General features: G+C 53.7%; 2 protein-coding genes across 4 annotated transcripts in view; both read left to right on the plus strand.

Moving 5' to 3' along the window:
* KLHL12 (kelch like family member 12) overlaps positions 1–11,884 on the plus strand; it is a 28,668-nt gene extending 16,784 nt beyond the window's left edge. For all 3 annotated transcript variants that reach the window (XM_013970459.2, XM_013970458.2, XM_018060844.1), the window contains exons 7-12: positions 7,367–7,473; positions 8,247–8,442; positions 8,873–9,031; positions 9,342–9,440; positions 10,090–10,276; positions 10,588–11,884. In XM_013970459.2, coding sequence (XP_013825913.1) covers positions 7,367–7,473; positions 8,247–8,442; positions 8,873–9,031; positions 9,342–9,440; positions 10,090–10,276; positions 10,588–10,714 — 875 coding nt within the window. In that variant the 3' untranslated portion in view covers positions 10,715–11,884. The remainder of the gene's footprint in view (positions 1–7,366; positions 7,474–8,246; positions 8,443–8,872; positions 9,032–9,341; positions 9,441–10,089; positions 10,277–10,587) is intronic.
* Positions 13,371–19,357, plus strand: RABIF (RAB interacting factor). The gene is made up of 2 exons (XM_018060845.1): positions 13,371–13,556; positions 17,032–19,357. The coding sequence occupies exons 1-2, from the start codon at positions 13,431–13,433 to the stop codon at positions 17,275–17,277; spliced, it is 372 nt and encodes a 123-aa protein (XP_017916334.1). The 5' UTR covers positions 13,371–13,430; the 3' UTR covers positions 17,278–19,357.

Consider the following 21,226-nt stretch of genomic DNA (forward strand, 5'->3'; position numbering starts at 1 on the left):
GCCTTTTCTAAAACCAACTTGAACATCTGGAAGTTCATGGTTCACGTATTGCTGAAGCCTGGCTTACAGAATTTTGAGCATTACTTTACTAGTGTGTGAGATGAGTGCAATTGTGCGGTAGTTTGAGCGTTCTTTGGCATTGCCTTTCTTTGGGATTGGAATGAAAACACCTTTTCCAGTCCTGTGGCCACTGCTGAGTTTTCCAAATGTGCTGGCATATTGAGCACAGCACTTTCACAGCATCATCTTTCAGGATTTGAAATAGCTCTACCGGAATTCCATCACCTCCACTAGCTTTGTTCGTAGTGATGCTTCCTAAGGCCCACTTGACTTCACATTCCAGGATGTCTGGCTCTAGATGAGTGATCACACCATCGTGATTATCCGGGTCGTGAAGATCCTTTTTGTACAGTTCTTCTGTGTATTCTTGCCATCTCTTCTTAATATCTTCTGCTTCTGTTAGGTCCATACCATTTCTGTCCTTTATCGGGCCCATCTTTGCATGAAATGTTCCCTTGGTTTCTCTAATTTTCTTGACGAGATCTCTAGTCTTTCCCATTCTGTTGTTTCCCTCTATTTCTTTGCATTGATCGCTGAAGAAGGCTTTCTTATCTCTCCTTGCCATTCTTTGGAACTCTGCATTCAGATGTTTATATCTTTCCTCTTCTCCTTTGCTTTTTGCTTCTCTTCTTTTCACAGCTATTTGTAAGGCCTCCCCAGACAGCCATTTTGCTTTTTTGCATTTCTTTTCCCTGGGGATGGTCTTGATCCCTGTCTCCTGTACAATGTCACGAACCTCATTCTATACTTCATCAGGCACTCTATCTATCAGATCTAGGCCCTTAAATCTATTTCTCACTTCCACTGTATAATCATAAGGGGTTTGATTTAGGTCATACCTGAATGGTCTAGCGCTTTTCCCTTCTTTCTTTAAGTCTGCATTTGGCAATAAGGAGTTCATGATCTGAGCCACAGTCAGCTCCTGGTCTTGTTTTTGTTGACTGTATAGAGCTTCTCCATCTTTTGCTGCAGAGAATATAATCAATCTGATTTTGGTGTTGACCATCTGGTGATGTCCATGTGTAGAGTCTTCTCTTGTGTTGTTGGAAGAGGGTGTTTGCTGTGACCAGTGCATTTTCTTGGCAAAACTCTATTAGTCTTTGCCCTGCTTCATTCCTCATTCCAAGGCCAAATTTGCCTGTTTCTCCAGGTGTTTCTTGACTTCCTACTTTTGCATTCCAGTCCCCTATAATGAAAAGGACATCTTTTTGGGGGTGTTAGTTCTAAAAGGTCTTGTAGGTCTTCATAGAACCGTTCAACTTCAGCTTCTTCAGCGTTACTGGTTGGGGCACAGACTTGGATTACTGTAATATTGAATGGTTTGCCTTGGAAACGAACAGAGATCATTTTGTCGTTTTTGAGATTACATCCAAGTACCGCATTTTGCACTCTTCTGTTGACCATGATGGCTACTCCATTTCTTCTAAGGGATTCCTGCCCACAGTAGTAGATATAATGGTCGTCTGAGGTAAATTCACCCATTCCAGTCCATTTTAGTTCACTGATTCCTAGAATGTCGACGTTCACTCTTGCCGTCTCCGGTTTGACCACTTCCAATTTGCTTTGATTCCTGGACCTGACATTCCAGGTTCCTATGCAATATTGCTCTTTACAGCATCGGACCTTGCTACTATCACCAGTCACATCCACAGCTGGGTGGTGTTCTTGCTTTGGCTCCATCCCTTCATTCTTTCTGGAGTTATTTCTCCACTGATCTCCAGTAGCATATTGGGAACCTACTGGCCTGGGGAGTTCCTCTTTCAGTATCCTACCATTTTGCCTTTTCATACTGTTCATGGGGTTCTCAAGGCAAGAATACTGAAGTGGTTTGCCATTCCCTTCTCCAGTGGGCCACATTCTGTCAGACCTCTCCACCATGACCCTCCCATCTTGGGTTGCTCCACAGGGCATGGCTTAGTTTCATTGAGTTAGACAAGGCTGTGGTCCATGTGATCAGATTGACTAGTTTTCTGTGAGTATGGTTTCAGTGTGTCTGCCCTCTGATGCCCTCTTGCAACACCTACCCTCTTACTTGGGTTTCTCTTACCTTGGGCGTGGGGTATCTCTTCACAGCTGCTCCAGCAAAGCGCAGCCGCTGCTCCTTACCTTGGACGAGGGGTGTCTCCTCACTGCCGCCCTTCCTGACCTTCACCGTGGGATGGCTCCTCTAGGCCCTCCTGGGCCCCAGCTAGGCTCTTAATTCGGCATCTCTGTGTTTCCGCTTTAGAATGAGCCGTGCCGGCCTCCCTGTGCTCTGCCGTCCCCTTCAGGGAGGCAGCTGAGCCAGTTACCGGGACAGTGGCTCTTCTGCACACAGCACAGGACAGTGAAATGCACAGGAGTGAGCCTAGCATGCCACACCCTACACGTGGGGGGCTTCTGTTTTCCTTACTAACCTTGCCCGCTGCTCTCACCAAAGATGTAATGGAGACTGCAGCTCCTGCCTGCTCACTGGCTCCTTTCCTGTCCAGGTGCAAACGCAGGGCCCGAGCGCGTTCTTGGCGGTCCTGCCGCCCGTCTGCTCTTTCCGACAGCAACATACCCCAGGGCAGGGACACTCCCAGGAAAAGAGCGGTGACCAGGCCCTGCCAGGAGGCCTCGGTGTCAGCAGTGTGCCTGCACACACAGTTGTCGTCAGGTCTTTTAGACACGTTTTCCTCCTCGTAAACATGGAAGTCCAGCTTGACAGGCCCCCATTGATTGGCAGAGAACTAACAGGCTTCCTTCTGCTTAGCTGTTTCCCTGATTCTTCTTCGCACTAGGCAGACTGCTGGAATAGTGGTCCCAGCTCAGGGTCCAAAGATAGTGAGACCCTTGGAATTGTTCTGAGGAAGACTTCCAGGCACAAAGCAATAGAAGAAATTTAAAAGTCAGTGTTTTTGATCAAATAAAAATCAGGTACAACGTTGTAAGGTCAGTTAGGAAAATAAATTCACTACAGCCACAGCAAAGGGTTAAAGTTCTTTGTAAAGAACTAAACAAAAAAATGCGCATAAGACAAAAACACTAGAGACTTGAGTGTATGGTTCCCAGCCAGGGAGTCCTGGTAAATATAAGGGGACAGGTTCAGCCTGCTGCTGCTGCAAAGTCACTTCAGTCGTGTCCAACTCTGTGTGACCCCATAGATGGCAGCCCACCAGGCCCCCCATCCCTGGGATTCTCCAGGCAAGAACACTGGAGTGGGTTGCCATTTCCTTCTCCAAATAAAGTCTTAATAGTGATAAATAATACAATAAATACAATTTCTTGCCTACCAAAGTATCAGAGTAAAAACGTGCAGTGCTCCAGAAAGTAGAAGGGGCGGCACCTTTGCAGTGTTGGTGGGAGTGTAATTTGCTTCACCCTCAGTATCTTATAGATCAAAAGAGTCTTTAAGGTTCATGTTCTTCGCTGGACACTGCTCTCATTTCCGTGTTAAAGAAACAGGGAAACGTCCCATATTCACGGATGTTTATCACAGGATTATATGTGATTATTTATAATCCAATTACCAGCTCCTGAAATGCCTAAAATATTAGAATCATAAAGGATTTTGTTAATATCTTGAGAAAATGAAATGAAAACAGGATGAACTATGATATGGTCCCACTTCTGCTGTATAGATATTTAGAAACAGAACTGGAAGGAGATAATCTTATGTTTTTGTGTCTTTGTGGAATTACAGATAGAGTTTTTCATAATGCTTTTATTTTCAAGCTTTTTAACAGTGAAAATGTATTTTATATATTATATGTTTTATAATCACAAGACGTAAAATTTTTATATCTTTTTAACCAAAGGGAGGGTTATATGCAAGTAAGGATGACAGTCATACCTGCTCTTGAGTTGTTTTTTAAACTTTTTAAAAGGAAATAATCTTTGTAATAGAAAAAGCTACACAGGCTAAACAGACATCAGTATTGCCTAAAATTATGTTTTCAATGTTAAAACACTGGCCACCTTATCCTCAGCTAAAGCTCTGTTGGTGCTGATGTGAGCTCTACTGCAGTGGGAAGTGAATCACTTCACTCGCTTGGCAGACGGGCTTCAGCACGGGGGCTCCTTCAGGGACGGTAATGGGTAACACATGAACCGTGAACTTCCTGATGTTCAAGCTGGTTTTAGAAAAGGCAGAGAAACCAGAGATCAAATTGCCAACATCTGCTGGGTCATCGAAAAAGCAAGAGAGTTCCAGAAAAACATCTATTTCTGCTTTATTGACTATGCTAAAGTCTTTAACTGTGTGGATCACAATAAACTGTGGAAAATTCTGAAAGATATGGGCATACCAGACCACCTGACCTGCCTCTTGAGAAACCTGTATGCAGGTCAGGAAGCAACAGTTAGAACTGGACATGGAACAACAGACTGGTTCCAAATAGGAAAAGGAGTACTTCAAGGCTGTATATTGTCACCCTGCTTATTTAACTTATATGCAGAGATCATCATGAGAAAGGCTGGGCTGGAAGAAGCACAAGCGGGAATCAAGATTGCTGGAAGAAATATCAATAACCTCAGATATGCAGATGACACCACCCTTATGGCAGAAAGTGAAGAGGAGCTAAAAAGCCTCTTGATGAAAGTGAAAGAGGAGAGTGAAAAAGTTGGCTTAAAGCTCAACATTCAGAAAACGAAGATCATGGCATCCGGTCCCATCACTCCATGGGAAATAGATGGGGAAACAGTGGAAACAGTGTCGGACTTTATTTTTTGGGCCTCCAAAATCACTGCAGATGGTGACTGCAGCCATGAAATTAAAAGACGCTTACTCCTTGGAAGAAAAGTTATGACCAACCTAGATAGCATATTCAAAAGCAGAGACATTACTTTGCCAACTAAGGTCCGTCTAGTCAAGGCTGTGGTTTTTCCTGTGGTCATGTATGGATGTGAGAGTTGGACTGTGAAGAAAGCTGAGCGCTGAAGAATTGATGCTTTTGAACTGTGGTGTTGGAGAAGACTCTTGAGGGTCCCTTGGACTGCAAGGAGATCCAACCAGTCCATTCTGAAGGAGATCAGCCCTGGGATTTCTTTGGAGGGAATGATGCTAAAGCTGAAGCTCCAGTACTTTGGCCACCTCATGCGAAGAGTTGACTCATTGGAAAAGACTCTGATGCTGGGAGGGATTGGGGGCAGGAGGAGAAGGGGACGACCGAGGATGAGATGGCTGGATGGCATCACCGACTCGATGTACGTGAGTTTGAGTGAACTCCGGGAGTTGGTGATGGACAGGGAGGCCTGGCGTGCTGCGATTCATGGGGTCGCAAAGAGTCAAACACGACTGAGCCACTGAACTGAACTGAGGGGCTCGGGGGCCGGTGGTCTTGGCGCCTGGGCGCTCAGAGCCCTGAGCTGCTGAGCAGCCCCCACGCTCGCGCTGTCTGCACTCCTCTGTGGCCCGGCGCCGGAGCCTGCACTGAAGCCTTCCTGCCAGCCGGCTGGCCCTCTGGGTGTGCTTGGCTCAGTGGAGTTTGCTTTACTGTGCGAAGCATAGGAAACCCCCTCAGTTGTGAGTGTTTTCGCTCAGTTGCCCCTCCGGGGTCATCATGGCCTCCCCATCCATGCGCATGTCAGAGGGAGAGAAGAGCTGGGGGAAGAAGTGGGTAAATGGGAGAAAGGGCTGCCGAGGAAGACCCTGGCTCCCCAGCTCGGAGGAGCTTAAACATTAGTGTCTTGCGAAAGGACCCTGTGTTCAAATGCTTTGTTTGCGAAAAGGAAGTGAGTGCTCACCTTGAAGTAGGGCCCACCTACTTTACTTGGCAAGTACGCAGAGCGGTGCCCTCTCATAAGAGGAGGGTAAAATCTGTGGCTTATGTGTGGGTTATTAAGGAAAATAGCAAACATATATAAAAGCAGAATAATCAAAGGATTCCCCCATACCTGTCACCCAGTTTCAACAATGACTGACTCGTAGCCTATCTATTTTGAAGCAAATCCCAGACAGGATAAAATTCCATCCATATTATGCTTTTGTGTGTGTCTCTGAAAGATGAAACATACAACCAATTATTTACTTTCATCAGGTGTAACTACACGTTCACATTTCCGCAGTTTTCCCATAATTCATTTTTCTTTGTTTTTGAATGCTTCAGCTGCTCCAGCCGGCATCCAGACAAGGCTCACGTGTTGCGCTGGGCTCATAGCTCTCCTCACTCTCTGTAAAATCCACAGGCTTTCCACTCCTGCTTCGGTTTTCCTCTGCAGTTTATCTGCTGAATCTCCCACGAGCTAGATTTCATTGACTACATCCCCGTAGTCTCATCTAACACGTTTTCTGTCCCCCGTGTCTCCTGTGAACTGGTGGTTAGACTAGATTTGATCAGTCTTGATAAAATTTAAGATTCAGCTTCAGTCTTGTGGCACAGGCTCTCCACAGGCGATGGTGGCGTGCTTTGTGCTGAGCGGTTTTTGCTGTTCCCCTGCCGGTCGTGGCAGCTGTGACTTCACTGGGGGCTTGTCTGTATTTCCTGTCAGTTTAGAGGTACTCCATTTGGTCTTTCCAGTCCAGGTCAGCTAAATGCCCTCCTGACTGTCCTGAAATGCCCCAGCTAACTTCTCTACAGTAGAGCAGCTACACAGGGGATTTTCTCAAAAGAAATATCATCGGAATATTATCCAGAGAAGTCCCTAGGGAAAAGAGGAAGACACAAAAGCTATCAAAATGCCTCGTTTGGTAAGATAGTAGAGAAAAAGACTCCCTTTAAAAGTCTAGCCTTATGGTCGGTTACCTGGCAGTTTTGATGAATTAACAGGACACGTGGTCGTGGAGTTGGCTAATTTGGAAAAATAAAAGTCATGGAAAAGATTTTTAAATTTATTATTTGGTTCCTAAGCCACATCTCAAATATTGTGAGCCAAGGTTAGGAGAAAATTCTTTGCCATCACAAAAAACTCCCGTTTTGAGTTTTACAGGGTGAGAAAGGCAGGGAGCTCCTCCAGCCTACCCTTAGAGCCTGTTGTGAACTCAGCTGGAATCGTATAGATGGGCTGATGCGGTGTAGGGTGTGTTCAAGCTTCTCCCATGGACAGAGGAGCCTCACGGGCTACAGTCACGGGGTCACAAAGAATCCAACACAAGCGAGCACACACGGGGCGTGTTCAGGCGTGCCCTCCAGAGTTTTAATGTTGTCTAGAAATTCACGTTTCAGAGATTCAGGCTCTCAGGGAGGAGCAGTTTGCTGCTGGGCAGCCTCGTGGAGGACCTCCCGTCTCGGGTGGCTCCTCCGGGCCACGTGGGACAAGGCGCCTGGGTGCTGTCTGCGCTGCTCCGTCCCCGAGGCAGTCAGCCAGCAGCCAGGGGAAAACGACCCCTCTCCTTGCCTGTCCTCAGGGGCCAACGAGGTGCTTCTGGTGGTTGGGGGCTTCGGGAGCCAGCAGTCTCCCATCGACGCCGTGGAGAAGTTCGACCCCAAGACGCAAGAGTGGAGCTTTTTGCCAGTAAGTTGTGGTGGAACCAGGCCCGGGGAAAGAGCTTAAATGTCCGCAGTCCCTGATTCCGGGTGGTAACTAACCCAGCCCTCAGAGTGGAAAGGCCTGGTCACAGCAGCAGTGTTCCTGACAATAGTCAGTTACAGTAGTTGGTTGTTGACTAACTCGGCTTCAGGAGGACTCACGGCCCTGTGTGCAGTTACACTCAGCTGGCCGCCACCATTCCCACGCCTTCCGGCCTCCCGAGCGGTTCACAGGGTGCCCGCTCCTGCCCTGTTAGCCTGAGCACGGTGCTCAGCTGTGCTGGACTGAGCTGGTGTCCGTGGGACCCAGGGTCTGTGTCTCCTTGGGGGTTTCTGCTTCAGTGCAGTAACTGTGAGAACCATGGGGATCTTTGGGTCATTTCTCATGGCCTTTCAGGTCATTGGGTCCTGGCTCTTAGAGAGCAGTGCACTAGTCTCTTCCTGCTTCACGGAAGGATGTTGGTCTTTAGCGCAGTGCTTATGGAATGGGAAGGAATCAGATACTGGATAAGGGAAGGATGGTAGATCCTCTGGAATCCTTAGAGACAGACGCACAGAAGGCGCTCATCGGTAAGAGCATCACTGAGCAAGAGGCGTTTGTCCAGTGGACAGGCAGCAGATAAACCTCTGCTCAGAGGGCTTCACGGCCACAGGCAAAGCAACAAGGTGCGGAGGGAAACCCAGGAAGGACCACAAAGGTGAGGCCTGAGACTTGCCTGGCTAAAGTGGCAAAGGCGCCTCTTCTCCCCTGAATCCCAGAGCATTACTCGGAAGAGACGCTATGTGGCCTCGGTGTCCCTTCACGACCGGATCTACGTGATTGGTGGCTATGACGGCCGCTCCCGCCTCAGCTCTGTGGAGTGTCTGGACTACACAGCAGACGAGGACGGGGTCTGGTATTCTGTGGCTCCGATGAACGTCCGGCGGGGCCTGGCTGGAGCCACCACCCTGGGAGGTAGGCTGCTGCACAGGGCGGCGTGTGCATCTCGGGGTGGCTGGATCGGGGTTCATACCTCCATGAAATGTGGAGGCAGCCGGCGGGGTCAGTCACACCTTTCTGCTTTCGGAAACACTCCCAGGCGTCTCAGTGCTGAACTGGAGTTGGCAACTCAGGCTCCAGTGTGCTGAGGGGGCGGCTGGCGCTAGTGGTAGTTTTGCAAACTCGCATCTAGGGAATGTTTCTAAAGATTCCATCTTACCCTGTTCTTCTCACTTGTCTTGACTATGCTGTCCTCTTTAAGAAAGACTTGATTTATCCCTTAAAAAAAAACCAAACAGTTGTTTTTGGCTCCAGGCATTTGGAAGAGTTGTGGGAGATTTGTAGAGAAGGAGTCGTTACAAACCTCTCACTCTCTAACGGTCTGTGACTCCTTCATTCTGAGCAGATATGATCTATGTCTCTGGGGGCTTCGATGGAAGCAGGCGCCACACCAGTATGGAGCGCTATGACCCGAACATTGACCAGTGGAGCATGCTGGGCGACATGCAGACGGCCCGGGAAGGTGCCGGCCTCGTGGTGGCCAGCGGGGTGATCTACTGTCTAGGTGTGCGGGGTCTGGGACGGGGTGGGGGCGGGACGACTAAGGGCAGCGGCCTCGGCACAGGATCCCTTTCACTGGAATTGGTTCATAGACTTCCTCCCCCTAAAACCCTGGTCTGTCCCAGTATAGTTTCCACTCACTGGGATTCTCCTTTTCGTGAGAGCAGAAGATAGGTTGCTCTCAGGTTTCTCTCTGGAGCCCTTGAAGAGAGCTGGGACTAAGAGCATCAGTCGGGGCACTTGAGGAAGGCAGGCCAGGAGCGGGCGTCCGCACTGACCATTCTTTCTGGAATAGTTCCCGCTCTGTCTTTCAGGAGGATATGACGGCTTGAATATCTTAAACTCAGTTGAGAAGTATGACCCCCATACAGGACACTGGACTAATGTCACACCGATGGCCACCAAGCGCTCTGGTAAGACCGGGCAGGCCCCGGGGGCCGGAGGCAGAGCTGTCAGAGCTGCCTGGGCAGTGGGGCTGCAGGCCTGTCGTCACTGGCGACCTGGGAAACGTGGGTCAGCGCCGTTGTCCTCGGTGTCTGTGCTCCCTAAATACAGCGGCATTGGAGACAGCCCAGACTCTCCCTGGGTTAGGGTGAGAGCAGAGCCTCCTTGCTTTGTCTTTTTGTACCTGAGTCCCTCCTTCCATCTTGGCCTCCAGCCCAGCTCTGTGCAGTGGTGAGGGCTGCCTGAGGGAGCACGTGCAGGAGTCGGGCGGGGAGGGGTCTTTCTGAGCCCTCAGGCTGGCGTGGAGGAACAGAGAGCCCTGCCTCCCGGTACCAGATGCTCCAGACCCATCACGACCCCTCTCCTCTCTTTCCCTCTTTTTTCCACTCCCTTCTGTCATGACAAGGGTTGGGCTCCGAGTTAATGAAAGTGAGATGACAGCCAGGCGAAGAGGGCTGCAGGTGCGTGGCCTGTGCTGGACTAGATCCTCCAGGCTGTCTGGCCCTGGCCCATCCCTCGGCCACTCTGGGGCTCACCCAGCCGTCTGTCAGTGTTTTGTTTCTAGGGTTCAGATCCTCAGCCCAGCAGCCGTCATCTGTTGTGCCCTTTCCTCCCCAGGTGCAGGGGTAGCGCTGCTGAATGACCATATTTATGTGGTGGGGGGATTCGATGGTACAGCCCACCTTTCTTCTGTGGAAGCCTACAACATTCGCACCGACTCCTGGACAACGGTCACGAGCATGACCACCCCGCGGTGCTACGTCGGGGCCACGGTGCTTCGGGGGAGACTTTATGCAATTGCAGGGTGAGGGGTAAATCTGGGATCCAGGGCCATGTGAGCTGATCCACGTGTGTGGTGGAGAAAGGGTTTGGTTCCGCAGAGAGGGCTCCGTGGCAATCTTAACGTGGGGCCGTGTGGGGAGGGGGGGCCTTGTGGGGAGAGGTGGGGCGGAGCCTATTGAGACAGGCTGTGGGCGGGGCCTTGTGGGGAGGGGGCGGGGCGGAGCCTATTGAGACAGGCCCTGGGCGGGGGCGGGGCAGGGCTGGGGGCGAGGCCGGTGGGCGGGGCCGGTGGAGGTGCGCCTTTCTCTATCACTGCCGGCCCTTCTCCCTCAGCTACGACGGGAACTCCCTGCTGAGCAGCATTGAGTGCTACGACCCCATCATTGACAGCTGGGAGGTCGTGACCTCCATGGGAACTCAGCGCTGCGACGCCGGCGTGTGTGTTCTGCGAGAGAAATGACTGGGCGAAGAGACACTTTGCAGAGAACCAAGGGTCCTTTCCAGAATGTCTGTTCTCAGTGTGGGGAGGGGATGACAGGCTCAGTGCCGCGGCTCTCACTGCACTTATTTGACACGCCCTGGCGTTGGGGGTGTCCCCGAGGAGGGCGGAGGCCGCAGGCACTCGAGGGCGGAGGCCGCACCCTGCATGGGTGTGATCGGCCAGACCCTTCTCCTCCTGGCCGCGGGGGCACTTGGTCCTTGCCTTTAACCTCGTGTGCGCTCCAGAGAATATACCTTGTGCCTCGTGTGCTGTGGAGAATTAAGGTGAACATGAACTCCAGGGTGTGGGCAGGGTTGGAAGGATACCAACTCTCTTGGTTTTCCAAGAATAAATCTCTTTCCTAGTCTACAGGTAACAGGGGCAACACAGTTCTGTTTGGGAGGAAAACGAGGGAAGAGCCCTGTCAAAACCTCGGGGGCCTCGGGAGTGGGGAACCGGGTGTCTAGTGCAGGACGGGACCTGGGTGCGGTGAGGTGTGAGGGAGCCTGCAACACGCGGAGGGCTGAGGGGCGTGTTACCCGAGGGTCTTTGCTGGGCCCTAGACCCAGAGCAGCAGCGCAGGAAACGTGTCCCAGGCCGAAGTTCCTGCGACTGCACCGTTGCCCACCCCCACCCCCGCCCCGGCTGCCGCGCCTGTATCCCAGGAAGGCTTTCCTCTGTTGAATCAAAGACTGCTTTCTCCACTGTTGCCGTGGGTACTGTTTATAGGGGGAGGGGAGGAGCGGGGGTGGCAGCCGCTTGATGACTCCCCTGGTTCTTGTAAGAGCATACTTCTGCCAAGGAGTTGTTTTTACTGCTGTGTTTTGTACATGTTGTCCTTTCTTATTAGAACACCCCTTCCCTGTCTTTAGACTGGATCTCACTCATCCCAGGACGGAATAGTCGACGACAACCGAAATCCGTTTGTTAGTTCAGTACCTCCCGGCCTTCTGAACTTCCAAGGCTCTCCTGTGCTGCGCAGTGACATTCCTGCTCGGAGAATTGGGAGTGTGGGGACAACGTGGTCACCTAAACAAGGAGGCACTTTCCCTTTGTTCTGAAATTCCTTTTTTTCCTCTTTCCCTGAGTTATATTGACCTAAAGTTCGTTTTGTTTGTATTTTTTTAAGAAAATATTAAAAAAAAAAAAAAAAAACAGTGGTCTCAAATGCCTGTAAGAGTTTGTGGCAAACCAGCACCATCTTCCAGACATTTCGGGGGACAAGGCATAGAGAGCTGCTGTAGGTCCTGTCTCTTCAACCCGTTCTCTTGTGTGTTTGCCACTAACTGCTCTGTCTCTGTTAGACAGCTGAGAGGTCTCGGGAGACTCATCAGCATGAGGTTATCCGAATGGCATATTCACGGCCTCCCCTCACACTTGGAGCTGACTCGGAAACCACAGGGAACAAAGCGGAGGCAATCTTGGGCTGGTTTTGTACCCGCTTGAATTTCAGGGTTTTAGTCGCCCCAGTCCTTGTACCGTTTCCCTCGGTTTTGTGCCACGTGACACAAATAGCTACGCAGAACGCTTGCAAAACTGCAAAAATCCTGATATTTCCAGAGCAGAGGGAAGGGGGAGCCAAAGAGGTTCAGGAAAGAGGCCTGCCAGCCATTCCCTAGCAGATGGATGGTGCCTGCTGATTAAACCAAGTGGTGACACTTGTGACTCATTCTCTCAGGGAGAAAGAGGGGAGGCAGAAGAGTGGGGATGAAGAGAGGATGGCCCCAGGCTGTCTTCACCGCTGACTTATTTCCCATTTCCCAAATAGTTCTGAGAAGAGTGTTGCCTCGGCAAAGCTTTTTCTGACTCCCCAGATGGAATTTCTCCTAATCGGTGCTTCCAGTTCACCTTGTCCTGCGGATTGTCTTTATCGTATGTCCTTGTGTTTGTGCCTGTCTTCCTGTTTAGACTGTTTTCCAGTACAGAGTGCCGATCATCATAGTATGCTCACATTCTACAATTGTAGGATATTGTAGTATATTCTATTAATTGCTCAGCAAAGGTTGACTCAATGAAGGACAAAGAGGAGAAGAAAAACATGCCGACCGGGGTGGTTGGGTAGACGAGACATTCCTCACAAGACTTGGCTCCCCTTCCTATTCCGCTTCCCTTGCCACCTCGGGAAGACCGCGCCCGCCACACTACAGCCAGTAAGCTAGACGTCTTAAGACTAACCGGGGAGAATGAGAAACTGGAACGACCCAGAGCAGTGGCTGCAGGCCATGCCCGGATCCCGAGCCCCGGAAGGCAGCCCTTCCGACCGTACCCCCATAGGGAAGCGCTTGAACACCGAGTCTTGCCCCGCAGTGAGTGGTCAGTGCGACCCGAGCAGAGAGCAGCGTCTGCAGCTTCCAGGCCCCGGTCTCCGCCCCAGAGAGCAGGTGTCGCGCGGACGCTACTGCGGCTGAGATTTGCTCTGAGATCGGGACGTCCCCGCCGCTCCCAAGACGAAGCGCACACCCGGACTGGCCCAGCGCCCAGATGAGCCCGAGCAGCGCCCCGTCACGCCCCAGGACACACCTGCCACAAAGCCCCGCCGACCCCGGCCGCCCGGCCCGGAAGGCCCGCGCCTGCGCAGTGGCCTCCGGCGCCGAGGCCGCGCCTGCGCCGAGCGCGGGCCCCCGCGGCCGCGCCTGCGCGGTGCGAAGAGGCGGCTCCGAGCTGCGCGTCTCCGCCGAGGGCCCGGGTGGCGGCCATGGAGGCCCCGGCGCCGCCGAGCGAGCTGGTATCCGAGGAGGGCCGGAACCGGAAGGCGGTGCTGTGCCGGCGCTGCGGCTCCCGCGTGCTGCAGCCGGGCACGGCGCTCTTCTCCCGCCGGCAGGTGAGGGCGCGGGGGACGGGCCTCGACCCCGTCGCGTCCCGCCGGGGCCGCACACAGCGCGGGGCCCCCACGCCGGGCCGCGCAGACCGAGCTCCGCGGGGCCTGGGCCGTAGTTCCTCAGACCCAGATGTCGGTGTCCGTGGCCCTGCTGTCGCGACCTCCTGCCTCTTTTCCCGCGCGCCGCCGCGCTCCGCGGGGACCCGGGGGAGAGGACGTGGACGCGGGGACCCGGGGGGAGTGGGCGCCGGGACCCGGGAGAGTGGGCGCGGGGACCCGGCGGGAGTGGGCGCCGGGACTGGGTGAAGTGGGCGCGGGGACCCGGGGGAGTGGGCGCCGGGACTGGGTGAAGTGGGCGCGGGGACCCGGGGGGAGTGGGCGCCGGGACTGGGTGAAGTGGGCGCGGGGACCCGGCGGGAGTGGGCGCCGGGACTGGGTGAAGTGGGCGCGGGGACCCAGGGGGAGTGGGCGCGGGGACCCGGGGGGAGTGGGCGCCGGGACCCGGGGGAGTGGGCGCGGGGACCCGGGGGGAGTGGGCGCGGGGACCCGGGGGGAGTGGGCGCCGGACCCGGGGGAGTGGGCGCGGGGACCCGGGGGGAGTGGGCGCCGGGACTGGGTGAAGTGGGCGCGGGGACCCGGGGGGAGTGGGCGCGGGGACCCGGGGGGAGTGGGCGCGGGAGGAAGGGACAGCAGGCGGGGGACGTCCTGAGGGCGCGGCCAGAACACGCGGAGCGCTGGCTCCGGGTCGGTGAGCCCCGCCCACGTCGTGTGGGTCGCCCGCTGCCCAGAGAGCGGTGGAGGGTGGACACAGACCCTGGGGTTTAAGTGAGGGAGTGAGGCTCTCGGCCCTCGACTGAGTCCTACGGTCCGTGTTGTTTTTAAGTGCGATGAACAGTTTCTCTATAAAATGTTCTCGGTCCTTTGGTAAAACTCAGGTTTCAGGAAATTGCAGTCACAGAGAAAAGAAACACTGAGTGAAGGGCTTGAGACCGCAAAGGGTAGTAAGTTAGGGAACGGAGTCGCTGCTTCCTTACACTTTTTGAGGGGATGGGTGGTCGGGGCAGGGGAGCCAGAGGAGGTGGGCTGGTGGGAGAGAAGGGGAGAGCCCGAGTGGGTGGCAGTGGGCTGTTCTCCAGCTAAGCAGGCACCTCACAGGGCCCAGCAGGCGTTCTCCCCGCCTCTGTCCCCGGGGGGGATGAGAACGTGTTGGCACCAGAGTTCAGTGCACCTTGGTTCCTGAGAGCCGAGACCCAGCAACAGCCCAGGGCCTCCCAGGGGTGACTGAGGAGCTTCGGGACAGCCGCACCCTGGGCACCACAACGTGGGTGACTCTCCAGGGAGCTCTGCTGAGTGAAGAAAGCTGGTCCCAGAAGATTACTACTGTATCATTCCGTTTATGAGATGTTTTTGAATTTTAGAAATGGAGATCCAACGAGTGATTGCCAGGAGGTAGGAAGGGGAGGGTGGGTGTCAGGGGTGTTGGTGAGTGTGGTGTTAGATGGACAGGTGGATGGTGGTGAGGGCGGCACCGTGCTGTGAATGTCCTTAATGGCACGCTGTGTGTCGTTTATCACAGTAAGCGATGAGGAATCAAAGTGGAACATGCTGCCGCTCTCTAGGCGGCCTTGCCCTGGTTATTGTTGCAGAACAGAATTGCTCTAGACCGTGACTTGAAACCATTTTGCTCACAAATTTGGGGATTGGCCAGGCCCAGCTACATCTTGGCTCTTCCACTGGGGGTCTTTGATGGAACAGCAGTCAGAGGGGCTGTCTCAGAAGCCTGCTCACGCTTGTGTCCACCTGTGGACCGGGAGGATCCCAGCGTCTGGAACAGGCTGCGGTGAGGTGCTCCTCCGTTTCTGCCAGCGGTCTCAAGGAAGCCACAGTTCCCACTCGGGCTCCAAGAGAAACCCGCAAAAGAGGCCCGGCCTTCCCTCACCTTGCCTGTCCCCTCCCCTCAGCCCGCCAGGCTCAAGCAGGGAGGCAAGGTGTCCGAAGCTTGGGAGGACTGTCAGAGAATGTGTGGACAAGCTTCAGGAGCACCGCAGGCACCTTCTGAAGGGACAGCTGCAAAAAAGGCTGGCAGATGGTCGAGGGCATCACCGACTCTATGGACACGGGTTTGAATGAGCTCGGGGACTTGGTGATGGGCAGGGAAGCCTGGCATGCTGCAGTCTGTGGGGTCGCAGAGCCTGACACCACTGAGCGACTGCGCTAAACAGAAGTGCACTCTGTTTTGTAACAGTTTTTATCCTCAACTACAGTATAGCATGGGCTTTCCAGGTGGGGCTGGAGGCAAAGAGCCCGCCTGCGAGTGCAGGAGAGGCGAGAGACTGGGGTCCAGTCCCTGGGTGGGGAGCTCCGCTGGAGGAGGGCATGGCAGTTCACTCCAGTGTTCTTGCCTGGAGAAGCCCGTGGACAGAGGAGCCTGGAGGGCTACAGTCCAGAGGTCACAAAGAGTTGGACACGACTGAGCGACTTACCACGCGCACACACACACACAGTGTGTAGCATGCTTGCCAAGTTTTCTATGATGAGAATGTATTTTTATGAAGAGAAGATATTTTATATTTAAAAGGGTAGTGTGGATAATTAATGAAGAAAGCGCAAGAGGTTTCCCTGAGACATCAGCAGAATCTCAGAGTCCAGTGCAGCTCAGCAGCCTGTCCAGGACCAAGGCGCTAGCTAGGGTCCACCACGTGGGAGGAATCAGAGGGACTGCCTGTGTATATGCGTGCATGCATACACCAGAGGCTCTCCTCTTGGGTGGGAGGTGCAGAATCCTGGAGATAATAGTCCAAATTCTAGGAGGCTTCTTCCTGTTCCTTTTCTAAATGCAGCATATTCTTAACAGTGATGGAGCACAGTGAAGCCAGATAGCCATGTTTACCCTGTTAGTAAACGCGTAAGCTCTGCGCTGGATGCCGTGCTGTGGCAGGCACTGGGGGTGTGCTCGTGAGCAGGAAGATTGACCTGGTGGAGGAAGACCCTGATAAACAGCTGAGCCAGTGAACAGATAAGATGGTCTCAGAGAACGACCAGCTAGGAGCAGCGTGAGCAAACGGGGGGCGATGGATACTTGTCATCTCGATGGTGTGGTCAGGGCTCGCCGCTGAGCAGTGTGTTGGTCCCAGAGTGTGTCCGGTTGTCCACTTGAGTTGTGCGTGGGTGGCAGTTGCGCCTCAGTCAGGCCGCTTTGAAAAATGCAGGGACGGGAAGGTAGTCCAGGCTGTCTGGTTGGAGGAGACCCGAGGACGCCCCGTGTGAGCCCAGTGCTAGGGAGCCCTTAGGAGCTGGCAGGAAGGCGGGTGCGTCGGGCGGGCGAGTGGGAGCGGAGGAGGGCGGGCCCTGTGCGCCTGGGGAGGCCCCGGTTCCCCCGCACCCAGGGCGCACTCTCCCTGCTTTCCTGAGAACCCCTGGGCGGGGAGCTCGGGGCGCGGGGAGTCAGCCGGCCCTGGCCTGTGTTCTCCCCCTGCAGCTCTTCCTTCCTTCTATGAGGAAGAAGCCGGCGCTGGCCAGCGGCGGCGGTCCGGAGGGCGACCTCCTGCAGGAGCACTGGCTGGTGGAGGACATGTTCACTTTCGAGAACGTGGGCTTCACCAAGGACGTGGGCAACATCAAGTTCCTGGTCTGTGCAGACTGTGAGGTGGGCCCCATCGGCTGGCACTGCCTGGATGACAAGGACAGTTTCTACGTGGCTTTGGACCGGGTTTCCCATGAGTGACGGGGTGGGGCACAGCTCCCCCTGCTATTAAAGCTTTCCCCGGGGACCGCCCTGTCGCCTGCTCTGCACTGACGTCCATCATGAGCGCCACCCGCCCGTCCAGCCCAGGCCCACGCGCCTCCTTGTGGCCTCCACGCGGGCGCTCGCTTAGGTCCTCTCCTCCTCTGCTCTCCCGGCTCCAGGACACGGTACTCCCGCAGATCTCCCCTCCCAGCCTCCCTCCCACGCCGGCCTCCCTGTCTCCCACTCAGGAGTTAGCCGCTGTCTGCCCTGAGGACACGTGACCCTGAGCACTCACGACGGTGCTGACCACTGAAACGTGCCTTTGGGTCTCCTTCAGGAAAGCACGCGAGCACCTCAGAGCGACGTGTGTGGCTGACTTTGCCTACAGTAATTTATTCTCTAAGAGTAAAGCATTTCCAGACTGCAGGATTCCAACCACCCCTCAGAAGTACCTTACTTTGGACACACACATCTGAGACCACCTCGGGGGCCTCTCCTGGGGCTGATGGAGACTTCATTGTGCAGGCGGACGTGGCCCCCTTCCCTTCACACCGTGCTGTGGTTTCTCTCTGGGTCAGCTCATCACTGCTGTCAGTAAGCTGCAAATCCGGTGTGCGCTTCTGTCTGTCGGCCACGCCAAGGAGACCCCGGCCCTGGCTGTGCACCCGGCATCTCCCGGGACAAGTGGAGAGGGTGGGGTGCTGGGGGTGGCCTTTGCCGTATCTCGCATGGCTTTCTGTGTGGTTTTCCTGGACTTGTAAGCCTTCCCGGGCACCCGCGGGAGGTGACACAGTCGGCACAGAGCTGGCTCAGCAGGGCTCTCCAGGGGCCAGACCTCCGTCCAGTGCCTCTTGTCGTGGCGGGGCTGCTCTGAGAGTTCGACGTTCAGCACCCTTCTCGGTTCTGCGGTCTCTCTGAGATGCCTCACCGGCTCAGGAGTCCCTGAGGCCAGGTTCTGGGCCTCCTCCCACATTCCCTGCCTCCGAGGCTCAGGAGGCTAGAACGGGAGCGAGGACGCAATGGAGACCTTACAGACATTCCTTTCCCCATTTTCCAGCTGCTGTCTCCGTCCTCCCCCCAGAACTTACTCTAAGGGTCCCCCACTGAAGTGCAGGCCTTGGACACAGTTTTGCAACCAGCCTCTCACCTGGGCAGGTGGCTTCAGTCCCGGCTTTAGACTCACAGGCTCTGGAAGAAAACCGATTTGCAGGAGGGCAGTCAGGCGTCCGTGATTGTGGCATTTTGCAGAAAAACTGAGCATATCCCCTCAGGTCAGAAGGGACAAACCACGTAGATGCCTCTGGGGACCTACAGCCCCTCAAATTATGAGCCAAAACCTGGGCAGTGTTTTTTAAATTAGACTTTTCCTTTCCTTTCCTTAATCACAGAAACGGTACACATTCATTGCAGATAAATGCAGACGTGTGTATGAAGTTGTTTTTAGCCACTCGTACTTGCACTATCCGGAGACTGCCGGCGGTGATGTGTGCACACTCCTCGCAGTGGTTTCCCGTGTGTACTCATGTAGGCTTTTCAAAAACAAATATGAGGTCATATTTTTTCTCATAACTTACTTTTTCCATCTAACAAAGTACAGGCTTCCCACGCAGGAAACATGCACCTCTGCCCACCATCGTGGTGAGCAGCCACTTGTACTTCTGTGCTGTGACTTGTTTAAACGATCCACTGTTAGACTGCCTCCGGTTTCCAGTTGACTGTCCACGCTTTCCTATCACTTCCTCGCGCTCGTGAGCCGTGGGCTCGTGGGGTGGGTGGTGTCCCTGGGCTCCGCTTCCTGACGCGGCGCCTCGGAGTGGCAGAGCCCCTCCGCCTCCTGCCCGGCAGCTCCTGACGCGGTATTTATCATCTTAAATGAACATGCTGCTACTGTGATGGGAGGCATGATAGTGTCTTGTCTTCATTTGTGCTCATTGCTAATGAGTGTTGGACATACTTGCCATTTGTGTTTCTTTTTTTGAGAATTGCCAAACATTGTTCCTCCAGTAGCCAAAAATATAGGTGTTTCTCTGCCTTTTCAGCGTGATTTGAAAGAAATAAATGCATTTAAGCAGTGGCAGTTAGACTCCTGCACATCCTTGGGCCGAATATAGAAGTTGAGACAGAGAGGAGGGCTGAAACCTGCGCCTCAGGACTATCCTGGGGTCTCTCCGCTGAATAACCAGCCCCTGGGTGTCTGCCGTGAAATGGGTCATCCTCCACCACACACACACCCACACACCCAGCGTGGGTGCCTTGACTTAGGGAGCCCAGGACTGAGCCTGATTATCGGCTGCAGCTCTTGCGCTGGAGCAGTGGGCTTTTCCAAGGCCTTCCTGTGTTGACCCAGAACCGTACGTGTACTGACGTCTACTGCCGTTACCCCATTGCACAAGGCTCCTCGAGTAACTCCACCCTGTGGCTGTGGCGAGGCCTTCTGCCCGGGTACCGGTTTACTCACCACCAAGTGAGGTCAGTTCAGAAGGCGGCACACAGTATTGTAAGAGTCCTGCAGCAGCAGGGTACTCCCAGGAGTTTGGAGAATTATTGGACCAGGATCGCTGAGAAGACGGAGGCCCTGGGTGGTGGGCTCACTGTGGTGGGCGCTCCCCTCCCAGGGGCGTTTCCCGTCTTCAAGGAGGCTGACGGGCGGTTCTGATGACTTGCGTAGTCGGGAGTAGGGCCTGCCAACGGGTGTGCCCCTGGCGGCCACCCCTCACTTTGGGGTGAGGCCCCCCAGTCCTCTGGCCCAGGAGCAGGTGAGACAGTGGGGAGCAGAAGGCTCTGAGGGGTTGCAGCTCAGCCTGGAACTCTCGGCCTTAGCGTTGGACTCCAGTGACCCCCGTGTTGGCAGGAGCCAATAAAAGCCTCTAGAGGAAAATGCCATCAGCGTAAGCTTTTGAGTCCTTTCTACAGGCAGTATTGCTAATTGCTAATTTATGGCATCCTGAATGCAATGAACTGTAACCAAGTGTATGAGACAAGATGATAACACCAATAAAACGAAGACTATGGAACAGGCCCCTTAGGCTGGGGAATATAGGAGCTTTCAGACCAAGCCTGTAAAATAACTGCTTACTCTAAAGGAGATACCAGACGTGGGGGGGCGGGGAGTGAATTCTAGAATCTTAAAATCCAAAACCAAAGTAAGAATTCACGGGAAGCTTATAATAGTGGATTAGATACAGCTGGAGAGAGAACTAGGAAACGAAACTGACAATAAGTCTGCGAGCCCACAACACAGAAGGAGCAAGTGAGCTCATGGGCCAGAGAGCCACGCCCACAGGCCGGACCCACTCCAAGTCACATCTGATTTACTGAGATTCAAGAGCCTTCAAGTTAAGAATGGTTTTGCCTTTGTAAATGGGCATGTACATATCTACATAAAATTCTCAGTTTTGCCTCAGCCCACAAAGTCTATTTACCTAGTCCTTAAAGAAAAGTTTGTCAACTCCTAACTGTAACAATGTGAGAGCTGGACCATAAAGAAGGCTGAGCACCAAAGAATTGATGCCTTTGAACTATGGTGCTGGAGAAGACTCTTGAGAGTCCCTTGGACTGCAAGGAGATCAAACCAGTCAATCCTAAAAGAAATCAATGCTGAAAATTCACTGGAAGGACTGATGCTGAAGCTCCAACACTTTGGCCACCTGATATGAAGAGTCCATTCATTGGAAAAGACCCTGATGCTGGGAAAGATTGAAGGCAGGAGGAGAAGGGGATGACAGAGGATGAGATGGTTGGATGTCATCACTGCCTTAACAGACATGAGTTTGAGCAAACTCTGGGAGACAGTGAAGGATAGCGAAGTTTGGTGTGCTGCGGTCCACGCGGTCTCAGACACAGCTGAGCAACTGAACAAAAAGAATTGTGACAAAGTCAACTTATTCCTCAAACTGATTTATGTAAACTTAATAAAAGCCCTATCAAAAAACCCAATAGGTTTTTT

Source organism: Capra hircus, chromosome 16 (assembly GCF_001704415.2).
Source record: "Capra hircus breed San Clemente chromosome 16, ASM170441v1, whole genome shotgun sequence".
NCBI lineage: Eukaryota > Metazoa > Chordata > Mammalia > Artiodactyla > Bovidae > Capra > Capra hircus.

Bases quoted from the DNA above. Each gene is read 5' to 3' on its own strand.
- RABIF (XM_018060845.1), top strand. From the start codon at position 13,431: ATGGAGGCCCCGGCGCCGCCGAGCGAGCTGGTATCCGAGGAGGGCCGG. The intron at 13,557-17,031 runs GTGAGGGCGCGG...CTCCCCCTGCAG, and splicing joins CGCTCTTCTCCCGCCGGCAG to CTCTTCCTTCCTTCTATGAG.